At 42.0% G+C, this 18,567-nt stretch overlaps 1 protein-coding gene across 2 annotated transcripts in view; it reads right to left on the bottom strand.

The window, feature by feature from the left end:
* The window catches only part of LOC143320798 (spermatid perinuclear RNA-binding protein-like), a 76,736-nt gene that overhangs the window by 26,299 nt on the left and 31,870 nt on the right, over nucleotides 1-18,567 (bottom strand). For both annotated transcript variants that reach the window (XM_076730745.1, XM_076730746.1), the window contains exons 2-8: nucleotides 17,340-17,468; nucleotides 14,181-14,410; nucleotides 13,097-13,262; nucleotides 9,205-9,349; nucleotides 3,695-3,816; nucleotides 1,578-1,673; nucleotides 1,260-1,371 (exon numbers count right to left, since the gene is read on the bottom strand). In XM_076730745.1, coding sequence (XP_076586860.1) covers nucleotides 1,260-1,371; nucleotides 1,578-1,673; nucleotides 3,695-3,816; nucleotides 9,205-9,349; nucleotides 13,097-13,262; nucleotides 14,181-14,410; nucleotides 17,340-17,342 — 874 coding nt within the window. In that variant the 5' untranslated portion in view covers nucleotides 17,343-17,468. The remainder of the gene's footprint in view (nucleotides 1-1,259; nucleotides 1,372-1,577; nucleotides 1,674-3,694; nucleotides 3,817-9,204; nucleotides 9,350-13,096; nucleotides 13,263-14,180; nucleotides 14,411-17,339; nucleotides 17,469-18,567) is intronic.

Raw genomic sequence — 18,567 nt, 5'->3', positions numbered from 1 at the left:
TTCTGAATAGAGGGTCTGATTACTGGATTCATTCACTATGCTTGACTCCTAACCCCCGACGGCTCACATATTAATTTCTGGCAGAAAGGATTTAATCATTTACAAGATTAAAACTGTTGGATGTATCAAACAGAGGGCATACCATATGCTGCCTTCACGAGAACCCTGTTTGTGTGTTACAATAACATATTAAAAATTGACTCATTTCCAGTCAGTGCCTTGCCGCCATAAAAACAATCTTTTCATTTTACTTTTAATGCTTGTTGTGTCTTTCTATGTCCCTTGTTAGTAGAGAATATTGTAAAATACATCATTTCCACTGCCAATTAAATCCACCGTATCAAAATTCATGATTCAAACCAAAACCAAAAAAAAAAAAAGTCGGCTGTGCCTTCAGCTTCTCTCCTTGATCTGGTTATAAAAGGTCTGGACGGCTTGTAGCAGTGGCTCTGACACCCTGTATTCCCACAGTGCTCCAAACAAGACTCTGAGGGTCATGGATAGAGGCCTTTTCCAACAATAAATTGCTGGTCCGCTGCTTCACAACCAGGATGAAAATCCACAATGCTTCTGATTCGGCCAGGCGCTTTTTGCCAGCACCATAAAATAAGCTTTCAGATGGAGCCTGAACACTACAGGACCCTGATAACTGAGGCACACCATCGCCTATTTTTAAAGGCGGGAACTGACACCCATGTCTGCCAGGCAGCCTAGAGCTTTTCGTTGGTCTCAGCTGGGGGAGGTCAGAAGTTCACCTTGCTGTGCAAAGCTCTGCCACCTCTTCTTGATTCATCTGACAATTTACCAGAACCTGTTCAAGGTCAATTACCAAAATATGACTGCTGGATTATTTCTCCAGTCTATGTCTTCTGGCCATAAACAACTTGTTCCCCAAACTGACAGCACAGAGCTTTTCTACATCAAAGTGATTTTACTCTGTCAGTGACGGTTCAGATAGTGATTTTAAAACTTATCTGGAACTTCTGTTTCTTTTTCCTCTCTCTGTTGCTCTGGTTCGTTACTGAGGAACATCAATGTTTTTTTGGTGCTCTTGTTAATGCTCAACTTTGCGTCTGTTGTCCTGTTAATTTTATATGTGCTGCCTCTAAGTCTCACTTGACACTTCACAGCATTTTTTTATGGGCAGCACACCCAGGGTTCATAAACGATGTTAGATGCTGGAGCTCAGAAGAGAGGGAGAAAGTGCAAATGCAGACAACAAACAGAGCTCGGAGCTCTGTGAAGGACTGACCACTGACCTGGCAGGAGAATCCCCGAGGCGATGCACTCCATGACGCGACGCAGGGCCTCACCTGGACCCAGCGGCCGGTTGCAGGTGGCTATGGCCTTTTCACAGATCAGCTCCAGAGGCTGCAGAGGTAGAGACAGAGAAGACACTCAACAACGCATAAACTCATTCTATTACAGTCATGCTTCTGGGCCTGAGACACAGAGTTTACTACACATTCTGTACATGCACACCAGGCAAAGTTATGCAATTCCTGTCTATCTTCTGAATGTGAGATCTTCATGAGCCCTGTACTACAAGCCATTCTGATTCGGTGGCTGTCACCCACCCATCCTTTGAGAGGCTGCCACCCAGGCAGTCTGTTGCACATGTCTCTGAAAATCCTCAAGACGATGACGCAGGACTTTAGATCTGTGACTCTGGCCTGAGGGGACAGACAGACAAAACTTAGTAACAGCATGAGGAGCATCTCAACAAGACGGCAGTCTAGCTGAGCAGCACAAACTCCAAGAGGATGTGTCTATGACACTTCCCGGGCTCGGCGATGTGAGATCCAGTGCCCGCGGAGGCATTTTCACAACCCCTGAAATGTCAATATGCCGCTGACACTATTGTGAGAGACTGACTTTGATATTTAGCTTGATAATGTTCAATTCTGTGACAACTTTATCTGCTGGGAGAAATTCTAGTAAGTTTAGCCTCTGGGGGGTATAAACATGCACTCTGGAGTAGCCAAAGCGATATCCTATGCAAAATCTTTCTTTTCTGCATAAAATACTGATAACAAGACTAGAACATGGAAGATTTCACAATGAGCAGCTTTTGACAGTGAAATTAGACACAGACACATTTAGCTTGGTCAAACAACTCCAACACCACTGCAGTTTTCTTCAGGTTCTTGCTTTGTGAAGTTTGCACTGTTTGCACCTCAGAGTTAAACGGAGGTCACTCTCAAAGGCACGCATTGATCCCTCTTCATTATCTGATATTTCTTAATAACAGAGGTGGTTTGCTAGATGACAGAAACGAACAAAAGAATTTGAGAGTAACCTCGTCATAATACACATGAAGTAGACAGAAATGTGGGTTGCAAAATCTGTTTAACTAAAATGCTTGGATAATAAATGATGATAAATACATGAATATACATGTGATAATGATAAAACCTGCTGAACTCTGCAAAAGAAGATGCAATGATCTTACAATTTTTTGCTCCAAAAATGCTTCACAAAGCTCCTCTCAATGTTCTACCGAAGCTAAAATATTTGAAGAACGTCTGAATAGCAAATTACACTGGAGATTACTGAGACTTTCAATTTGCACAGAATGACTATTCGCAACAATAAAGTCATCATTTTATTGAGGTACTTTCTTTTAAACCTTCCAGACATTGTGGATGGAGGATAAGATGAACGTCACTAATTGTATGTGCAGTTATTATAGATCAGTGGAGGTCCGCGGCCCACATTAGCCCTGTGTGAATACATGAAAGAGAATCCCCTTGAACTGCTTCACCTTCGGTGCACAGTGCAGCCCTTCACTCTGATAACACTTGGCATTCAGCTCTCCTTCCCTGAGGGGAGCTGTTCACTGCTTCACCTGACCTTGACTCTCGTCTCCCTCTTGCCTCCTCGGGAGTGGAAGAACTCTCAGTTCACTCAGGTCTGCAGAGTTGCAGCTCATCTGAAACTTGATTTGCTGAAAAATCTCTTCACGACCTTCACAGTAACAGCTCATTCTGCCATGTTGTTCTACTTGCACTGAAAAATAACATTTCTACTGTTTCCATGCTGCCTGTTCTGTCCCTAAAATTTCTCTAAATAAGAGAAATGGTGGACTGATAGAGAGCTTCATCACATGGTGCAACGACGATCACCTGAAGCTCAATATCAGCAGAACCAATGTGGTGGACTACAATGCTTCAGATATGCTACAAACTGTAAAACATGGATGCTTTACACACATCTTCAACCCGGCAGCACAGAAGATCTGTACAATCAGCACAGTTTGAAGGTGGACACCCAAGATAAGAGTCACCAATTCAGTATCTGACCAAACATGAAATATGGTCACATCCTTGAGTCCAAGTGTATGACAGTGCCAGATGGAATGACTCTCCCTCCAGGTGTTCCTGAGGTATCACATTCATGAATTCAAGAATGGAACGGACGTGAGGTCACAGTGCCCTCTGACCAAAATGTAATTAGTTCATCCTTGACACAAGTGAATGTTTGGGCAATATTTGAAGAAATTCCTTGAAAGCTGAGAAATGGCACGGATGTTCTTCCAAATCTCTGTGCCATTATGTTTCCGTCAAAACATATTTGCTGTTGCACATTGAAGCATACAAACTGTACTTTTCAGAGACAGGGTTGAATATTCAGGGTAAGACTGGCTGCCAGAGTGTAAAGACACTTAGTGTGCCATCAGCTAAGCTGTTCTCACCTGAAACCATTTGGAGTGTCGGAGCGAAGCCAGCGCAGCCTGGCACTTCTGCCTGTCCAGGACATCCTCCTCCTCCTCCTTGCCCTCTTGCTTCTCCTTTTTGTCCTCCTGATCGTCCTCCTCTGGAGAGAGGGACAGGATGAGACAGGACAGACTGAGCGTGACCACACTGACCTCGCAAGCTCACACACAGACACACAGGCAGCAGGGTTGGACAGCTAATTATTAGGCAAACCCACTGATCTGACCGAATGAGCTAAGAGAGGGGAAATTTGAGAGATTCTGTGATTTTCTGGGAGAGCGGGGTTTCTCATGCACAAGGCAGGATCTTTCATAACACTGACAGGAGGAACCGGAGTAGACGTGAGCGCATGCGTCTTGCTGCCCGGCCGGAGTCTCACTCTAGATGCAGATCAGTGGCTGAAGGCGATGGAACACGCCAGATTAGTGTGTTATCAATTACGGCGCAGGACGAAAATGAGAGCATGGCAACGACTCAGGACCAAAAGCCAGATTAAAGATTAAAATAACACTTTGGAACAGGGAGACATTTGGTGGATTGTGAAATTCTGGCTCAGGAATGGCTGAGATTGGGGACAGGCAGGGAACAGTGCAGACACATTAGCTATTCTATTTGAAGGAAAAAAAAGCCACCCTGCTTTAAAAAGGCAGCTTGCTCTGCAGTTTTCTGGGGCGCCATGCTAGTATTTTCACTCTTGCGGGGTCGGTCAGATGTTTATGTATGACTGAATCAGTCTCTCCACACCGGGTTCCTGTGGGGAGCTCTCCTGCCATGACTGGAGGCCGAGCCATGGGAGAACGACAGCAGAAGAAGAGTGACAGCAGATGACAACGACAACATAAACATCTGAGAGTGAGAACGCCATCCTGGAAAGAAAGTGAAGGCTGTTTGTTCTCGGGAGCAGCTAAGGGGTGCCCACTGTGGGACAGTCAAGCAGACGAACAAAAGGGGGAACAGACTGCAGACCACACTGCAGAGCTCAGGCGTGAAGGCTCACAAGTTATCAATGATCTCATCCAGGAAATCTAAGATAGTGACATCTCTGCAACCTGAAGCGTATTAAATCTTGATAAATGTCCCATCACACTGGAATCAGTCTCATTATGGTTCAAAGATCTCTCCCAATGAGCGATAGCCGGCAGAGATTAAATCACGGCTATTTTCTACAAAGCTGACAGTAACGCTGACACAGAGCGTTCTAAAAAGCTCCTGCTCGTAGGGAGGAGGTTACACAGTAGTCTCTAATTCGAGATATATGCAGTATTCGAATTCCAATTTATCCGTCTGCGTGCGATTCATCAGCAGTAATGTGAGCTGAGGAGCGATGTGTGTGGTTTAGCAGTCTGTTGCTGTAGAGACTGTAGTGAAAGCTGAACAGGATGGAAGAGGTGGAAGACAAACGAAGGAGCTGATAAGAGACACAGGGTTTGTCCCGTGTCACTCCTCCAAGACCAAGGACTGAGGACCTTCATGTTCTGCCCCTGGGACTTCTGGGTAATATAATGCACCACTCTGACAGGAAATCTGCAGCTCATGGCACGATCGGTTAAAGTAAGATGGAAGAGTAAACTTTTTTAATCCAGCACTTTTAGGTGCACACTCTCAGTTTTGCTTGCTCGGTGCACCTGGACACCTCAAAACAAATGAAACTGGGAACTGAAGTGAAACCTGACAAAAAGCCATTAAATTGCTTTTTCTTCTTAAAAAATACTTTGAGGAAAGGAACTAAAGTTACTAAAAAGTGTAGAAGTGGTTCTTAGGATCACTTAGGAACATGCTGTTCTGTGGCCCTCATGATGCCAGGGTTCAGGGACTGATGCTACATAAGGATGCACTCATGACCACGTAAGGTGAAGCATTTCTCCTCTGCTGTTATACCTCAAACTCTGGACTGGACTCAACTTTTCAATACAATGAACATTCAAACCACCATTCCATAATACCGTTCTCTAACAGTAATCAATGGAGTCTCAAGCATGCCACAGGAAAATATGAATAACGCCCATTTCAGTGTTAAAATTACAATCAATTATCAAACTGATGAATTTATTTAAGATTTGAAAGTAAAAACAGATTTTAAAATGAAATGTGCTGTAGTAAGTTGCTGTAGTAAAAGATTTACCAATAGCACTTCATATTTTAGAGCTGCAAATAACCTTTTTGTTATTAATGACTATCAAATCATTTTTTCTTATTAATCAGTTGTGCAAACAGTGACGAATCCAGGGCAGCTGTGGCTCCATGCTTTGATCCTGGGCTGCATGGAGAATTGTTATTGGGCAAGATACTGAACCCAAAATTGCTCCTGATGGCTGCACCAGCCATCAGGGTGTGTGTGAGTGTGTGTGTGAATGTGGCATGTGTTGTAAAGCGCCTTGAGTGGTCAATCGACTAGAAAAACACGACACAAATGCAGTTCACTTAACAAAAACACCAAATATCAATTTTCCACAAGCCAAAAAAGGCTTCTTCATTTCACTATAACTTCACATTCTTTGTCTACCATCAGTCTAAAACTCAAAGAAGTTGAATTTACAATGACATAAAACTGAAAAACAGTAATTATCACATCTGAGAAGCTGGAATCAGTGAATTTTTGCCATTTCTCATTTGACAAGACTGATAATTGACTGTTGAGGATTCATTTTCTTTCCATCGACTGATCAAATAATGAACTGCCTCAGCAGAGACGTAGCCGTGGCCCAGCAGCTGACTATCCATCCTTTGCTTGAGTGAGAGACGGATTTCAAAGGCAGCGTTAAGGTACATCAGGTGAGGGGTTAGAATGTTTGTGACACCACAGCCTGATCCCCAGAGCCGGGCCTAATGATCAGTCAAAACATTGCTTATCATTAACAATGGACTTCCATTAGAATGAACACAGCATTTGGCACATTTCACTCTGTGTATTGTATATAAATATAAATGATAAATGCTTCTGACTTATTTTTTTTTTATTTTCTACTACTACATTAATCTACTGTTGTTAATAATAATAATAATGATGATTGTTTCAGGCCTAGTTTGCTCACTTAGATCCATTTACTGTCTGCTATCACATCCCACCTCACCTCACTGTTTCTCACTTTGACATTTGATTTCCATTTTCTGATTAGCTTTCATTTGGAGATGATTCGCTTTCATTTAGACACGAGTTCAACCTACAAACTAAATTAGATTCAATTCACAGCAGCAACAGAACTATTGCAGGATTATTCCTGTGGCACACTCAAGACTCCAGAAATAATGATTTGATTTTTCCAGCTCTTTTGTGAAAGACCTGGAACTTTGAAATATTTATGTGTTTAAACTTGTTATTTTAGTATAGTTAATAACCTTAATTTAATTAATTTTCTTTCTTTTTTGTTGCCTGGTATGCAGACGAATTGTGGGCGCAGTTTCCCAGAGACAGGCCATGAAGGAACCATCACTCACTGGTCAAGACCACATACAGATAAGGACAACCCCCACTAAATTCTCCCTGACATCAGCTTAGGGGAATTTTGATTAGTGACCAGGACATCAGATTAATTCAATTAAGACCATTTTTACAACATGAAATTATGGGATGTCATTCTGAGCCAATAAATAATTTAACAATTGACCAACAGAGAGGGCTCAGCCCCTGTATTAAAGGAAATAAGCAAAGATCTGGACATGGGCTGCTGGTTAAAGTACACATTTTGTCCTTTTAGTCTATGTGCTCGGTAGTAGACATGGACCAGAATTTCATGGTGACCCAGAGAGAAGTCCAGTCAACAGAGGAAGGGGGGAGGAGGGGGTAGAGGAGCATGTCTGAGGCAGAGAGTGAGTGGGTTGGTTTGATTTGGTTGTCGGGGAAGCCCCTTGTACCCGGGGTTTCCTGCTGCTGGGTGGGGGGGGCGCCTCATCAGCAGCGGGGCCGCAGAGAAGTGTCAATCCACACAGCGCGTTGACCTGCGGAGCTACGGCAACAAAACCAACAGTCAGTGAGCAGAGGCCAGCTACAGGAGGAATACTCTAAAAACCAGGGGTCAGCTAAGAGCCAAAGGAGGCGAGTTACGGGTTACTCACCAGAAAAAAAATATTCCTGAATGGGTTCCTTGAAGAACCGTCATATATGAGATACACAGGTAGGGCAGGGGCTCAATATATACATGTATTTAATCTGTTACAAAGGTACAAGGACTAAAATATTGTCAATAAAGTGATTAAAATGTGCAATATTTCTTTGTTCAGGCACACCTGTCAGTAAGAGTTTCTCTTAACTTTACTACCTGAATGTTTAAAAATATTCTCTTTGCTGCTTATAAAGAGCAAGAAGAAATAAAAGATTCAATAAGAGATTCATTAGCCCTTGATGTTGAAGAGAGTTCATAAACCCTAAATACGGGGATTCTTCAGGGAACCATCTAGAAGAAGCCCTAAGGCTGAAATCTTAATAACCTATTCAAACTCTATTTTTTTCAAGTGTAGGAAACAGTTCGGATGATCAGTTCTGCTCCTGTTTGTATGTGTACAGGAGTGATAGAGGGACAGTGTGTTTATGGGGTTTCACACTAAAACAAACTTGGATGAGAAAAAAAAAAACAAAACAGTGTCCTTGTTTGTGCAGACAGGATGTTGAACCTGAAGGAAAAATGGTTTTCTCCTTGATGTGACTCTGCACTCGACAGCTGTGCTCTGGAACCGCTCTCTCCTGTTTGGCACAATCCATTTTTCTGCCTTTCGTGATGGCTCGACTCAATCTTTCCCACTGAGAGCGGGACCACAATCAGACTCGCTGTTCCATAATGGCAGCTCTTCACTTTTGACTTGCCTTTCATTCATTTTTAATATCATATCCATTTGTGGGAGAAAACAAACAAGCACCGATGCTGCACATCTGACACCGGACAGAAAGGACACTCAGGTTTCTCATTGATGTTTGTCAAATGCGGTGATTTTTATAAAGCTACTAAGATGAATTGTCTTGTTGGTGTGAGGTATTACTTCACTTGAACAGGGACTGATTCCTTAAAATATACTTATTTCTGTCTGTTTTTAACACGTCTGCCCAAAAAGGAATAACTTTCCCACTCTGACTTTTGGATTTCTGAATCCTTTCTCATCACATGCAGTATGATACAAGAGGACACCTGAGACAGACATCTCCTTTTCCACCAATCCCAACCCAACATATCCCCTGCGGAAATCATCCTGCACCAGCCATCTGCTATTTCCACCACACTTGACCCAGATCCATATCATCCCTTCTCCTTTTCCCCCTGTTTGCCTCTCAGCTTTCAGCCCTCTCAGTGTATCATCCTTCCCAATTTTGCCCAGATTATGTCCCATATCAAGCTCAGGTGTCATAGTACTTTCATACCCTTATATTCCAGTATGACCCTGCCCCCTCTTCCTCACCCCTCTACTCTCTCTCAGCCTTTTGTCACAAAAAGGTCAATAAAAACAGGGGAAGCGTCCTTCCCAGCAGGAGGAATGGGAGGGGGGGGGGGTGGGTCAATACCTTCTTCTGTGGCGCTGTGTTCTTCCCTCATGGCTAAGGAGGAGAGGGTGATCTTCAGCGTGAGTTGGGGGTCTTTGGTGCTGCAGACCCGGATGGCTGCCTCAGGCACGCACGACTGCACCTCATATTTGTCCTCCGTCATTGTCTGCAAGGCAGGGCTGCACGATTAATTAAAAATCGAATATCACAGTCGCAACATTGACTCCTGTTGTTTGTAAAGTACAAGACTCTGCCGTTCTACTTTGTTGGACGATGTGTTTCGAACAAGTTCTCTGAACAAGGTCCCTTAAAGAGCACAATCACTGGACTACAAATAAAACACTTTGGTAAATACATTCTCAAATGCATTTCAATAACTACACTTTATTTACCTCAACTACAGGGATAACCAGGCCTTTATTTGAAACAGGCTATAACCAGTCAGACTTCTACATCTCTGTATAACTTTCGATACATGTGAACTGAATGCCATCAAATTAAAGCTTCCCTCGTACAACCACATGATTAATCAGGCCAGTTGTCTCCCTCCTTAGCTCTTCAACTTCCATCCATGTATAAATGAAAATCCAGCAAAATGCTTTTGCTGCAGTGTGTGTTACACCAGTGTCCCACCTGAACGTCCTGTCATTTTAAGGACTGACTGACTCGATGACAAATTTATGAGGAGATTCATTGTGAGGTCACTAATTAAGGTTTCTCATGAGCATCGTGGCTCTTCTCACAAAGGTCATAGAAACAGGTGGAAAAGTCACCTGCAGCTAAGTGATAAAAAACATCACTTGAACAGGAGAATTTAAAAGGGCTTCAGAGACAGGCCTTTTTCTTAATGTTGCTAGTTTTGAAAGTATATTTCATCATATTTTAGTTAAAAATCTCCCTGTTTTCCAATCTTCTCTCAGCAATTTGCAGTTGATGGTTTTTGTTGTTAATGGAAACTCAACATTTCCTCCGTGTTTACTTGTTGTCTTAATCAATTCAGGATAATTTGCATTTCCACTGCGCTGACTCCATCAGAGTCCTCTCAGTCACTCACTGTTCTGTTGCTTTGTCTTTGCTTACAATTGCTTCTACTTTGCTTGCTCAATGAAACGTAACACTTAGTGAACAGATGTTTCACAATAGAAGCCTTCAATGGGTTCAAAGGGAATATTTCCTCCCTTTCATGGCAGGATTTTAATTTGAAACAGACACAGTAGTACTGGGTTCACCGACAGTGTCTTAAAGTTAGAATCCCCAATATTTTCATGAAATGAAGCCATTTTTTAAAAACTTTTTACAGTAAGTATGTTTTTTTTTACGATACTGATGGCACTGATAGAGTTCTATTGTTTGGATACTGACTCTTATCTGGGAATTTCTGATATTCATACAAAATAATGATATTTAGGTGCTGGGAAAACAAGTAAAAACAAATACACAATTTGACTTCAAACTACATTTTTTGTTGATATAAAATAGGCCGATCAGAGGAACAAAAGGCACAAACAGTTGTGTTTGCAACGTGGCTTTCCTCCACATTTCATTCAGAGTTTCCACCCCTGTTGTTATAGCCAGCCAATTCCCAGCACGCCAAACTATCTTGTTTTCCCTCAAGATTCGTGTTACCTTCAGTGGCATGTTTTCAAGTGCATTCTCTCTATCTCGTCTCGGTGAGAAATGACCCTATCCATCATCCCCTCTGCTTGTCAATCTCTCCCAGTTTGGCCCAGGAAATGAGAGCCTCAAATGGTTTCCTCCATTGATGATGAAGCACGCACGGCAGCTATGGCAGGTAATTAACTGAGATGGGGGCACAGGAAGCACATTTCGGCTCTGTGTACGTCAGCACTGCTTTGTTAGCCAGCAGATGCACGGGGGAAGGGGAATTCTGTCTAAACCCATTTGAAGGGTACAGATCTTCTGATAAAATTATTTGTACAACTCTATCCCATCCCAACAATTTGGGATGGTAAAAACACACAAAGCTCCCAGGGTTGGTGGAATGCATCATATCCAATTGACATAGCGAGTCAGTGGCGTGAAGAGAGAGTCCCAGTGGTCAGAAGTTGGGGTGTGAAGATTAAATTGCAGTCTGGGCTTTCAACATCTCACTGAGACAGAATGGCAGAGATAAATCAAGAAGAGTCTCAGTAGCTCAGGCCACTTCCTGTTCATATCATATCCACTTCGAATCATCTCCTCTGCATCCCCTTCTCCTACTGACTAAAAATAATCCTTCTATCTGGCTTAAGAATTAAAAAAAAAGAAGTTCTCCCTGAGAAATTATTCATTTCACCTCAAAACGCCTCTGTAATACATCATTATTCAGGGGACAGAAAAATGTTTGGCTCCATTCAGGATTAAACTTTTCTTTACTGGTTTGTGCTGTTAATGATTTAAACTTGTTCTGCCGTCACGCAAATGAGTCTGGATTAGAGGGTCAGATAAGGACTTTGAGGAATACTTATCGAGTTGTTATTTTTTAATTAGGGTGGGTTGAAATATCAATCAAACAATATATTTGTGATTGTTTTGTTGGGGACACAATAGTTGGCATCACTGGTATTTTTGCAGTGGTTTTCATTTCATGACTAAAGCTAATAAATCCAATGCTGATCTTACATATCAAGAGTGCGCTCTTTACTCTGAAACTGCAGTAATAGCAGCTCTTTATGATGACTCCCAGCTGACTACTTTGCTGTTCACTTGGAACATTTCATTGCTTTCTTATAAAGCACTTTGAGCTGCATTTCTTGTATGAAAGCTGAATAATACTATTATCATTATTATTATTATCATCATACTAGGAGAGGCAGATTGAGAAGGACACAGATTTAGATCCGTGGTGAAATGGAGGTGGTCAATATTTAAACTGAAGTCGAGTGGATAATTCTGTGACTGTAGTCCATGCCACTCTGTGTCATTGGTATTCAGCTGGTACGAGCCGATGTGTTTACATATATTACCTCTCCCTTTGTGGTCACATCCTTTCCTTTCATTCTGCCTCCTGCTCATTTTGTTCAGACAGACATTAGCTTAAGGTGTGTAACCCTGCAAGCTTCCTATTGCATTCTTGTCAAATTAAATATTCCAAAAACTATTTGGAGTTTCAGGAAGATCTCAATGCACTAAATGCTTTAAACTGAGCTCTGTTTAAACTGTTCTCTGTCTAAAGCATGTTTGTATAATGCCTTATTGTCCTGAGCTTATCTCATGGACTTAATATCATTCTGATTCTAAAATATCTCAAAGAATAGAGACATAAATGACTAAAATGTGTAAAAATGTAGTGTTGTTGTGTTGTTTAACAATGTAATCTAATCTCAGACTTTCACATCACATTTGTTTCCCTTATCACCCATCACTGATGAACATGCAGCCACACATCACAGCTGTCAGGGGATGTCTTTGTTCCTCTTACCCTCTGGTATTCTGGTATATGCATGCAAAAATATACATAAAGGTTGGGTCAATTTGTGCATTTTGCACTCTTTTATGATCAAATTGAATGTTGCAATGTGTATCTAATGCTACATTCTGAGTGTATTACTGTACGTATTATCTAATAAATACTGTACCTGATATACTATCTATCATATGACCATCTATATAATTTATTATTATTATTATTATTATTATTATTATTATTATTATTATTATTATTATTATGTCATGCGTCACTTCAGGGCTGTCAGCGTATCTCTTCTTCAATGTCACCAGACTCACTCCTTTATGAAGAAGAAAGAACTTGCGGTTGTTCTCTGTGGACAAGTGTTTCCACTGAAACTCAGATCACAAAGATGCTTTTTTAAAGCCTCCCCACCCCAAGGTTGTTTCCTCAGCTGTGCTTTCATGGCTCATTTTGGATGCACCGTGCTGAACACTGCAGTGCTGGAGGTGTGGCTGAGTGTACCTGGATCTGCAGTGGGAGGTTGGCGCTGATAGTGTACAGCAGCAGTTTGGTGGGTTTCTCCCTGCACATCAGCACCAGTTCCAGGTCCATGTCCCCTTTGATGAGCAGGCCTTTGGCCACCAGACCAACACGTGTCACCCCGCACAGCACTGGTGTTCCATCCGGCCTGAGGACAGATGGATGACAGCCAGGGTCAGAGCCTCTCACAGCCATACAGAGGTGAAAACAGACAAACAGAGCCTGGTCCTCAGGACTCACTACGATGAACGGAAAATGTAAATGCGGTAAATGCAACTATTCCATCTCACTTTTTCTCAACTACTACAGAAAAAGTTCAGACTCTTCATCAGGGTCGTCATGTGAAGGTTAACTGATCAAGTTCTGTCCCACCAAGAAACCTGCATGTGACTGACAGGATGTATCCCTCAGCTGAATCCCAGCAAGGAAAACTCATGGGTACAGTCTGTGCCATCATTTTGGTCTGATTATGGATGTCTTTGTTGTCCCTCAGGGACACGGGCAGAAGACAAAATGTACATAACGTGGCCCCTTGTGCACCCTCACAAGTAAACAGATGCTCAAAGCAGCATATATATTTCTTATACTCTGGTTGAAGCGACTGGATGTAAATTTGCTATAATAACGTTGCTGACTTTATTTACTCCTTCATATCAACAATATAGTTTCCTTTTTCTGTCCAGATCAAATTATTTGTATGAAATCAGCTCCACACTGGATCTCCATCTACATTCTAGATGCTCTGTTCATACAAAGCCTCTGTGTGGATGTTCAGGCCACGAGCCAAATGTTGAGAATTTATGAGTGTTTGTTGAGCTCGTTTAATCATCCAATCATCACACGTATCCACCCGATGAAGATTTACAGCACAACACATGTTTTATGAAGGAAACAATCAGGCACTGTGCTGAGGAAACCGAAGGGACAAAAACAAACAAGAGCAAGCATGAAATTCTCTGGAAACACAGCCAGTATTCAGTGTAACACAGAATTTTATGAAAATACTAATCATCACAGTAAAAACATTAAAAAACCCTAAAATAAGAGCACACGCAGCAGGACGTACTTTGTTTCGGCAGCATCTCTCTCCACTGAATCGTCCCCAACCTCATTATTGATGGAGGTCTTCCCTGAGGATTTGTTGAGGCCATCCATCCAATCAGAGACTTTCTTGAGCGCCCCCTCCACGGTGGACACCAATGTCTGGACGGCCTCCAGCTCCTCTGGGGCCGGATAGACGCTGGCGTGCTTGGCCATGACATGGCGGTCATCGTTCGCAAACGACCGGAACGACCTCTGGGTTCAAGCGAGGGGAAAGAGAGACATTATCATTTTTATTTTCGACATGCTTTCATTTCAGCTGAGCAGGTGGAGGTTCAGAGGGAAGCTCAAGGACATCCGGCGAGGAAACATGTCTGCTGATGGATCTAAATGGGCTTCTGTAGGAATCCAACCTGTGGCCTTCACAACTTGTGACCTTTGAGATGGTCTATTTGCCTCATCGTTATCATTAATCAGCACAAATGTCATCCAGGGGTAAGCTGATGATTGTTAAACAGTCAGCGAGCACGTACTGATTTAATAAGTGAAAACAGCCTGATGCTTTGTTACATTAAAGTACCTGAAAAGAATTTCTCTACAGTATCAAACATTTTTGGACTAAATAAGAAACAATCAAAGTTGCAGTTAGAAAAAAAACATTCTTACTTATAAATAAACCTAAAACCACATTATTTACTCAGAAACTGGTTTTAAGGTGAAAAGAGGGATAACCATCATCACCATCTGACACCATCAAAGCCACGCTGGCTCCGGTAATCACAGAGAACCTTGTTAACTTCCTGGAGGAAGCGAACGAAAACCAGAGCAAAACACATTCCTTTGAACGTGAACACGGTGTTTTTAAATTTAACGCCTGGTGTTGTTTTCCTCAACTTCCGCCTCAAACATTCTAGTGCAAATGCAGGAACTTGTTTTCGGTGTCAGAAACGCTCGTCAGTCTGCGCGATGACAGCGACACCTGAAGCAACCTGTGCTGCTGCCAATCTCTGAGTGGCCTAGATACAGGCTGCCGTTACTTAACATTAACATTTACGACATGTACTTAGGGATACGGGCCCTCTCTCCAAGGAGAGGGGAAAAAAAGGGGCTGATGTACAAAATTAGCGCGGTGCTCATTTTTACAAGCCTGAATGCATCACAATGGGCTTTCAATCCAAGGTCAAACTGCTATCCCTCTCAATCATCCCTTCTCCTTCATCTCTGGTCCTCTCTTTCCCCCTTTTTTCCTCTCCTCCCCCTCTCCCAGCCCGCAGCGTGTAAGCACGCCCTCATTACGGTGAGTTATTTATGATGGTGCTTTAATAATTCATGGCCACAAGTCTCTGGGGCTTGTGCTGGAGTTGCGAGGGTCATTCATCACGACCTAGCTAATCTCTCGCTCAACTGCCAGGGGCATTTGAGGCTGTGTAGCGGCAAGTGTGGGCAGCGTCAACAACCATAACACAGCGACGTACACACAAACATTAATGAGATCTAAATCAAAGATTAAGACTTTCATGGCCTCAGCACTGATTCTGGATCCCAGCCCGGCCCGGCAGCAGGCCGTTTTTTTTTATTTGTTACCTACAAGACAGCTGGTAGTTCAGTCTCGCACTGAAATGAGAAGATAACGACATTCACTGCTTTAATTAATTGCATTGCAGGGTTTGTCGGTGGATGCCGTTCACTTAAACACATCACACACACATGAGAAATCATTCCTTTAACATTTTCTTCTCTTCGCTTTATCTCTCAAGAGATAAAAGGCATATGCAGAGATTACACAAATATTATTTTCTTCACGTATGTTTCTAAAAAAAAATAATAATACTGATCTCCATCTACGTGCCTGTGAATAACAGACATCATGACATATGGAAAAAGAAAATGCCATTTCAGTGGATTCCCTATTCACTTGCTGTTTACAAGAAAATGTAAAACAGACATTGTCTTTTTCTGTTTCTAATAGCTCCAAATCCCTTACACTGAAGTAAATCAACACTTTTGTGTTTACACTGTTATGACTAAAGTGTTTTGGTGATATTTTGATAACCAGCTCGGTCGATCGTTTAAAGCTTTTTTGCTGTATTTGTGTTTTTGTCAAACACAAGGTTTCACAACTACTGTTTTAATACTGACAACATCCAATTAATCTGACTGACTCTTGATAAAAACTCCAGCAACACTTGTACTATTAAGAACAACTCTATTGTGAGACCTTCATCAGAATCATCATTACATTACCATGGTAACACATCAGTTTGTTATCTGATGATCCTGATGAAGGCTGAAATGTGTTGGTCTCACAATAAATGTTGTTCTCTGTACCACCAGTGTTACTGGAGTTTTCACCTCATCAGACTTTCCCTCCTTCACTGACCTTGGATGCAGCTGTGCCAGAAATCCCTAAACTGCTTCTGATCTTTGTGGATGATCAGGTTTGTTGAGAGAGAAAACTACGGAGCTCCTTAAGCCCCTAAAGGTGATATTTTTAAACTGTGCAAACAAGTTATTATACCTCTGTGAAAAAGATATGGATCTTGTGCGCACAAGTTAATAACTTTTATCAGTGACCTTTGTTTCATCAGTCTCCTTAATTCCTGTCATCCTGTGAGGTAATAAAAGCATCAAGTGTGTTTGTAACCGTCTCCTTGAGCTGACGGAAGCTTTAAGTCAAACTGGGTTGGGGTATTTCAGACGTTGTACACTGTCAAATCATACATCAAAACTCCTCACTCAAATCTTTGGAGGATCGTCTGTTGTGCTGTACCACACATACATGTGAATGGGACCTAATACTCATCAAGTGTTTCAACGTGGTAGATGAAGGTGTTTCAGCTCACCACTGCTTATCCTGCCGCCTCTAAGAGTCCAATATGGCAGCAATTCATTATTACAATTCAAATACACTCTGCTGTCAGCGCTCTCCAAACTAAAGCAGCTTGCAAATAAAGATAATGGTTTCAAAAAGAAACTACACAGTTTGTGTATCCTCATCAGCCAAAACACGAATATTTTCAATGGTCAGGAATACACAATCACCAGCATGATCAAGTAAAAAAACTTCTTGCTGTATTTTTTATGGGTGTAAACAGCTATTCAACATCTATGACTTGGAGTCTATTAACGGCTAAAAACACACAACATAAACAAACAGACAAGCAGACATGCATAGGAGGCTCACCATGTCCAGGCAGCAGGGAGGGGGAGGGGGAGGGTTGTGGGAGGGGTCTAGGTGAGGACCAGGGTCCCGTCACTCGGCCTCTTCATGCAGTCAAACGTCTTTTGGCTGCCGGCCTCTCGATCAGTCTCACTGGAAGAAAAAAAAAAAGAAGAAATTTGTCTTGACCCTCACTTGTTCATACACATACACATTTTTGTTGCCGTCGTGAATTTGCTTTGACCTTTGCATTTGGACGTTTCGTTGCCTATAACGTGTGTGATCCAGGATTTAAAGCTTATTCTAAGCGGCTCAGAGTAAACATCATCTAAATGCCTAAAACGTGGGGCTGCATTATCAGGGTTAAAATGATAATCCCAAATGTCAGATTTCTAACCATTGTGCTTCACAATTATTAATCCCAAACATTTCTGACATCTTTTCTCAATATCCACAAAACTACAGTGGACATAAATCATAGGAAATTAAAAAGATTTGGGAAATATATTTTGGCTTCGACAGGTTCAGGCTGGCCTTCTAATTCCTCCCAGAGGTGTTGGATGGGGTTGAGGTCAACACTCTGTGCAGGCCAGTCAAATTCTACCACACACAGACTTGGAAAACCATTTCTTCATGGCGCTGGCTTTGTGCACGGGGTCACGGCTGAAACAGCAAACAGCACTGTTTGCTAAAATATTATTTTGCGCTGTATCATTAATATTTACCTTAGCTGGAATTAAGGAGCCCAAAGCGTAAAAAAGGCCCCAGGCAAGAGTTGTGAAGAATAAATTAAATTAAATGAATCCACTTAGTGTTGAAACATTTGTCTTCAATCTGTGGAGGATTTGCTCTTTTTTATATCATTGCTAATTAAATATATTTGGATTTTATTATTCTAATGAAAGAAGAAATTTTAAAACATCAACTTGGGCTCTGGGAGCCTGTCATGGGCATTTCTTCTAGCATTTTTGGACATTTTGTAGACTAAACAATAAATAATAAAAAATAATTTACAGATTAATCAGTGATGAAAATTATTGTTATCTGCAGCTCTAAATCTGCTGCTACAAATTTCAACAGCTTAAAAGGACCTCCCTCCACAGACTCAGCACTGCGCTCCTTTAACACTGGTGGACTCTGGGGTCGTTATAGGCGGTTACAGGTTAGGGTACAGGCGTGCTAATTTTAGCTGCAGGTGCAGTGGGGGACTTGACTTTCAGCTCTCAAACGCGGTGCACTCCTCAGCTTTTAG

The sequence above is a fragment of the Chaetodon auriga genome, chromosome 5 (genome assembly GCF_051107435.1).
Source record: "Chaetodon auriga isolate fChaAug3 chromosome 5, fChaAug3.hap1, whole genome shotgun sequence".
NCBI lineage: Eukaryota > Metazoa > Chordata > Actinopteri > Chaetodontiformes > Chaetodontidae > Chaetodon > Chaetodon auriga.
The sequence above is the reverse complement of the archived record's forward strand: the minus strand, read 5'-3'. Positions and strand labels throughout refer to the sequence as shown.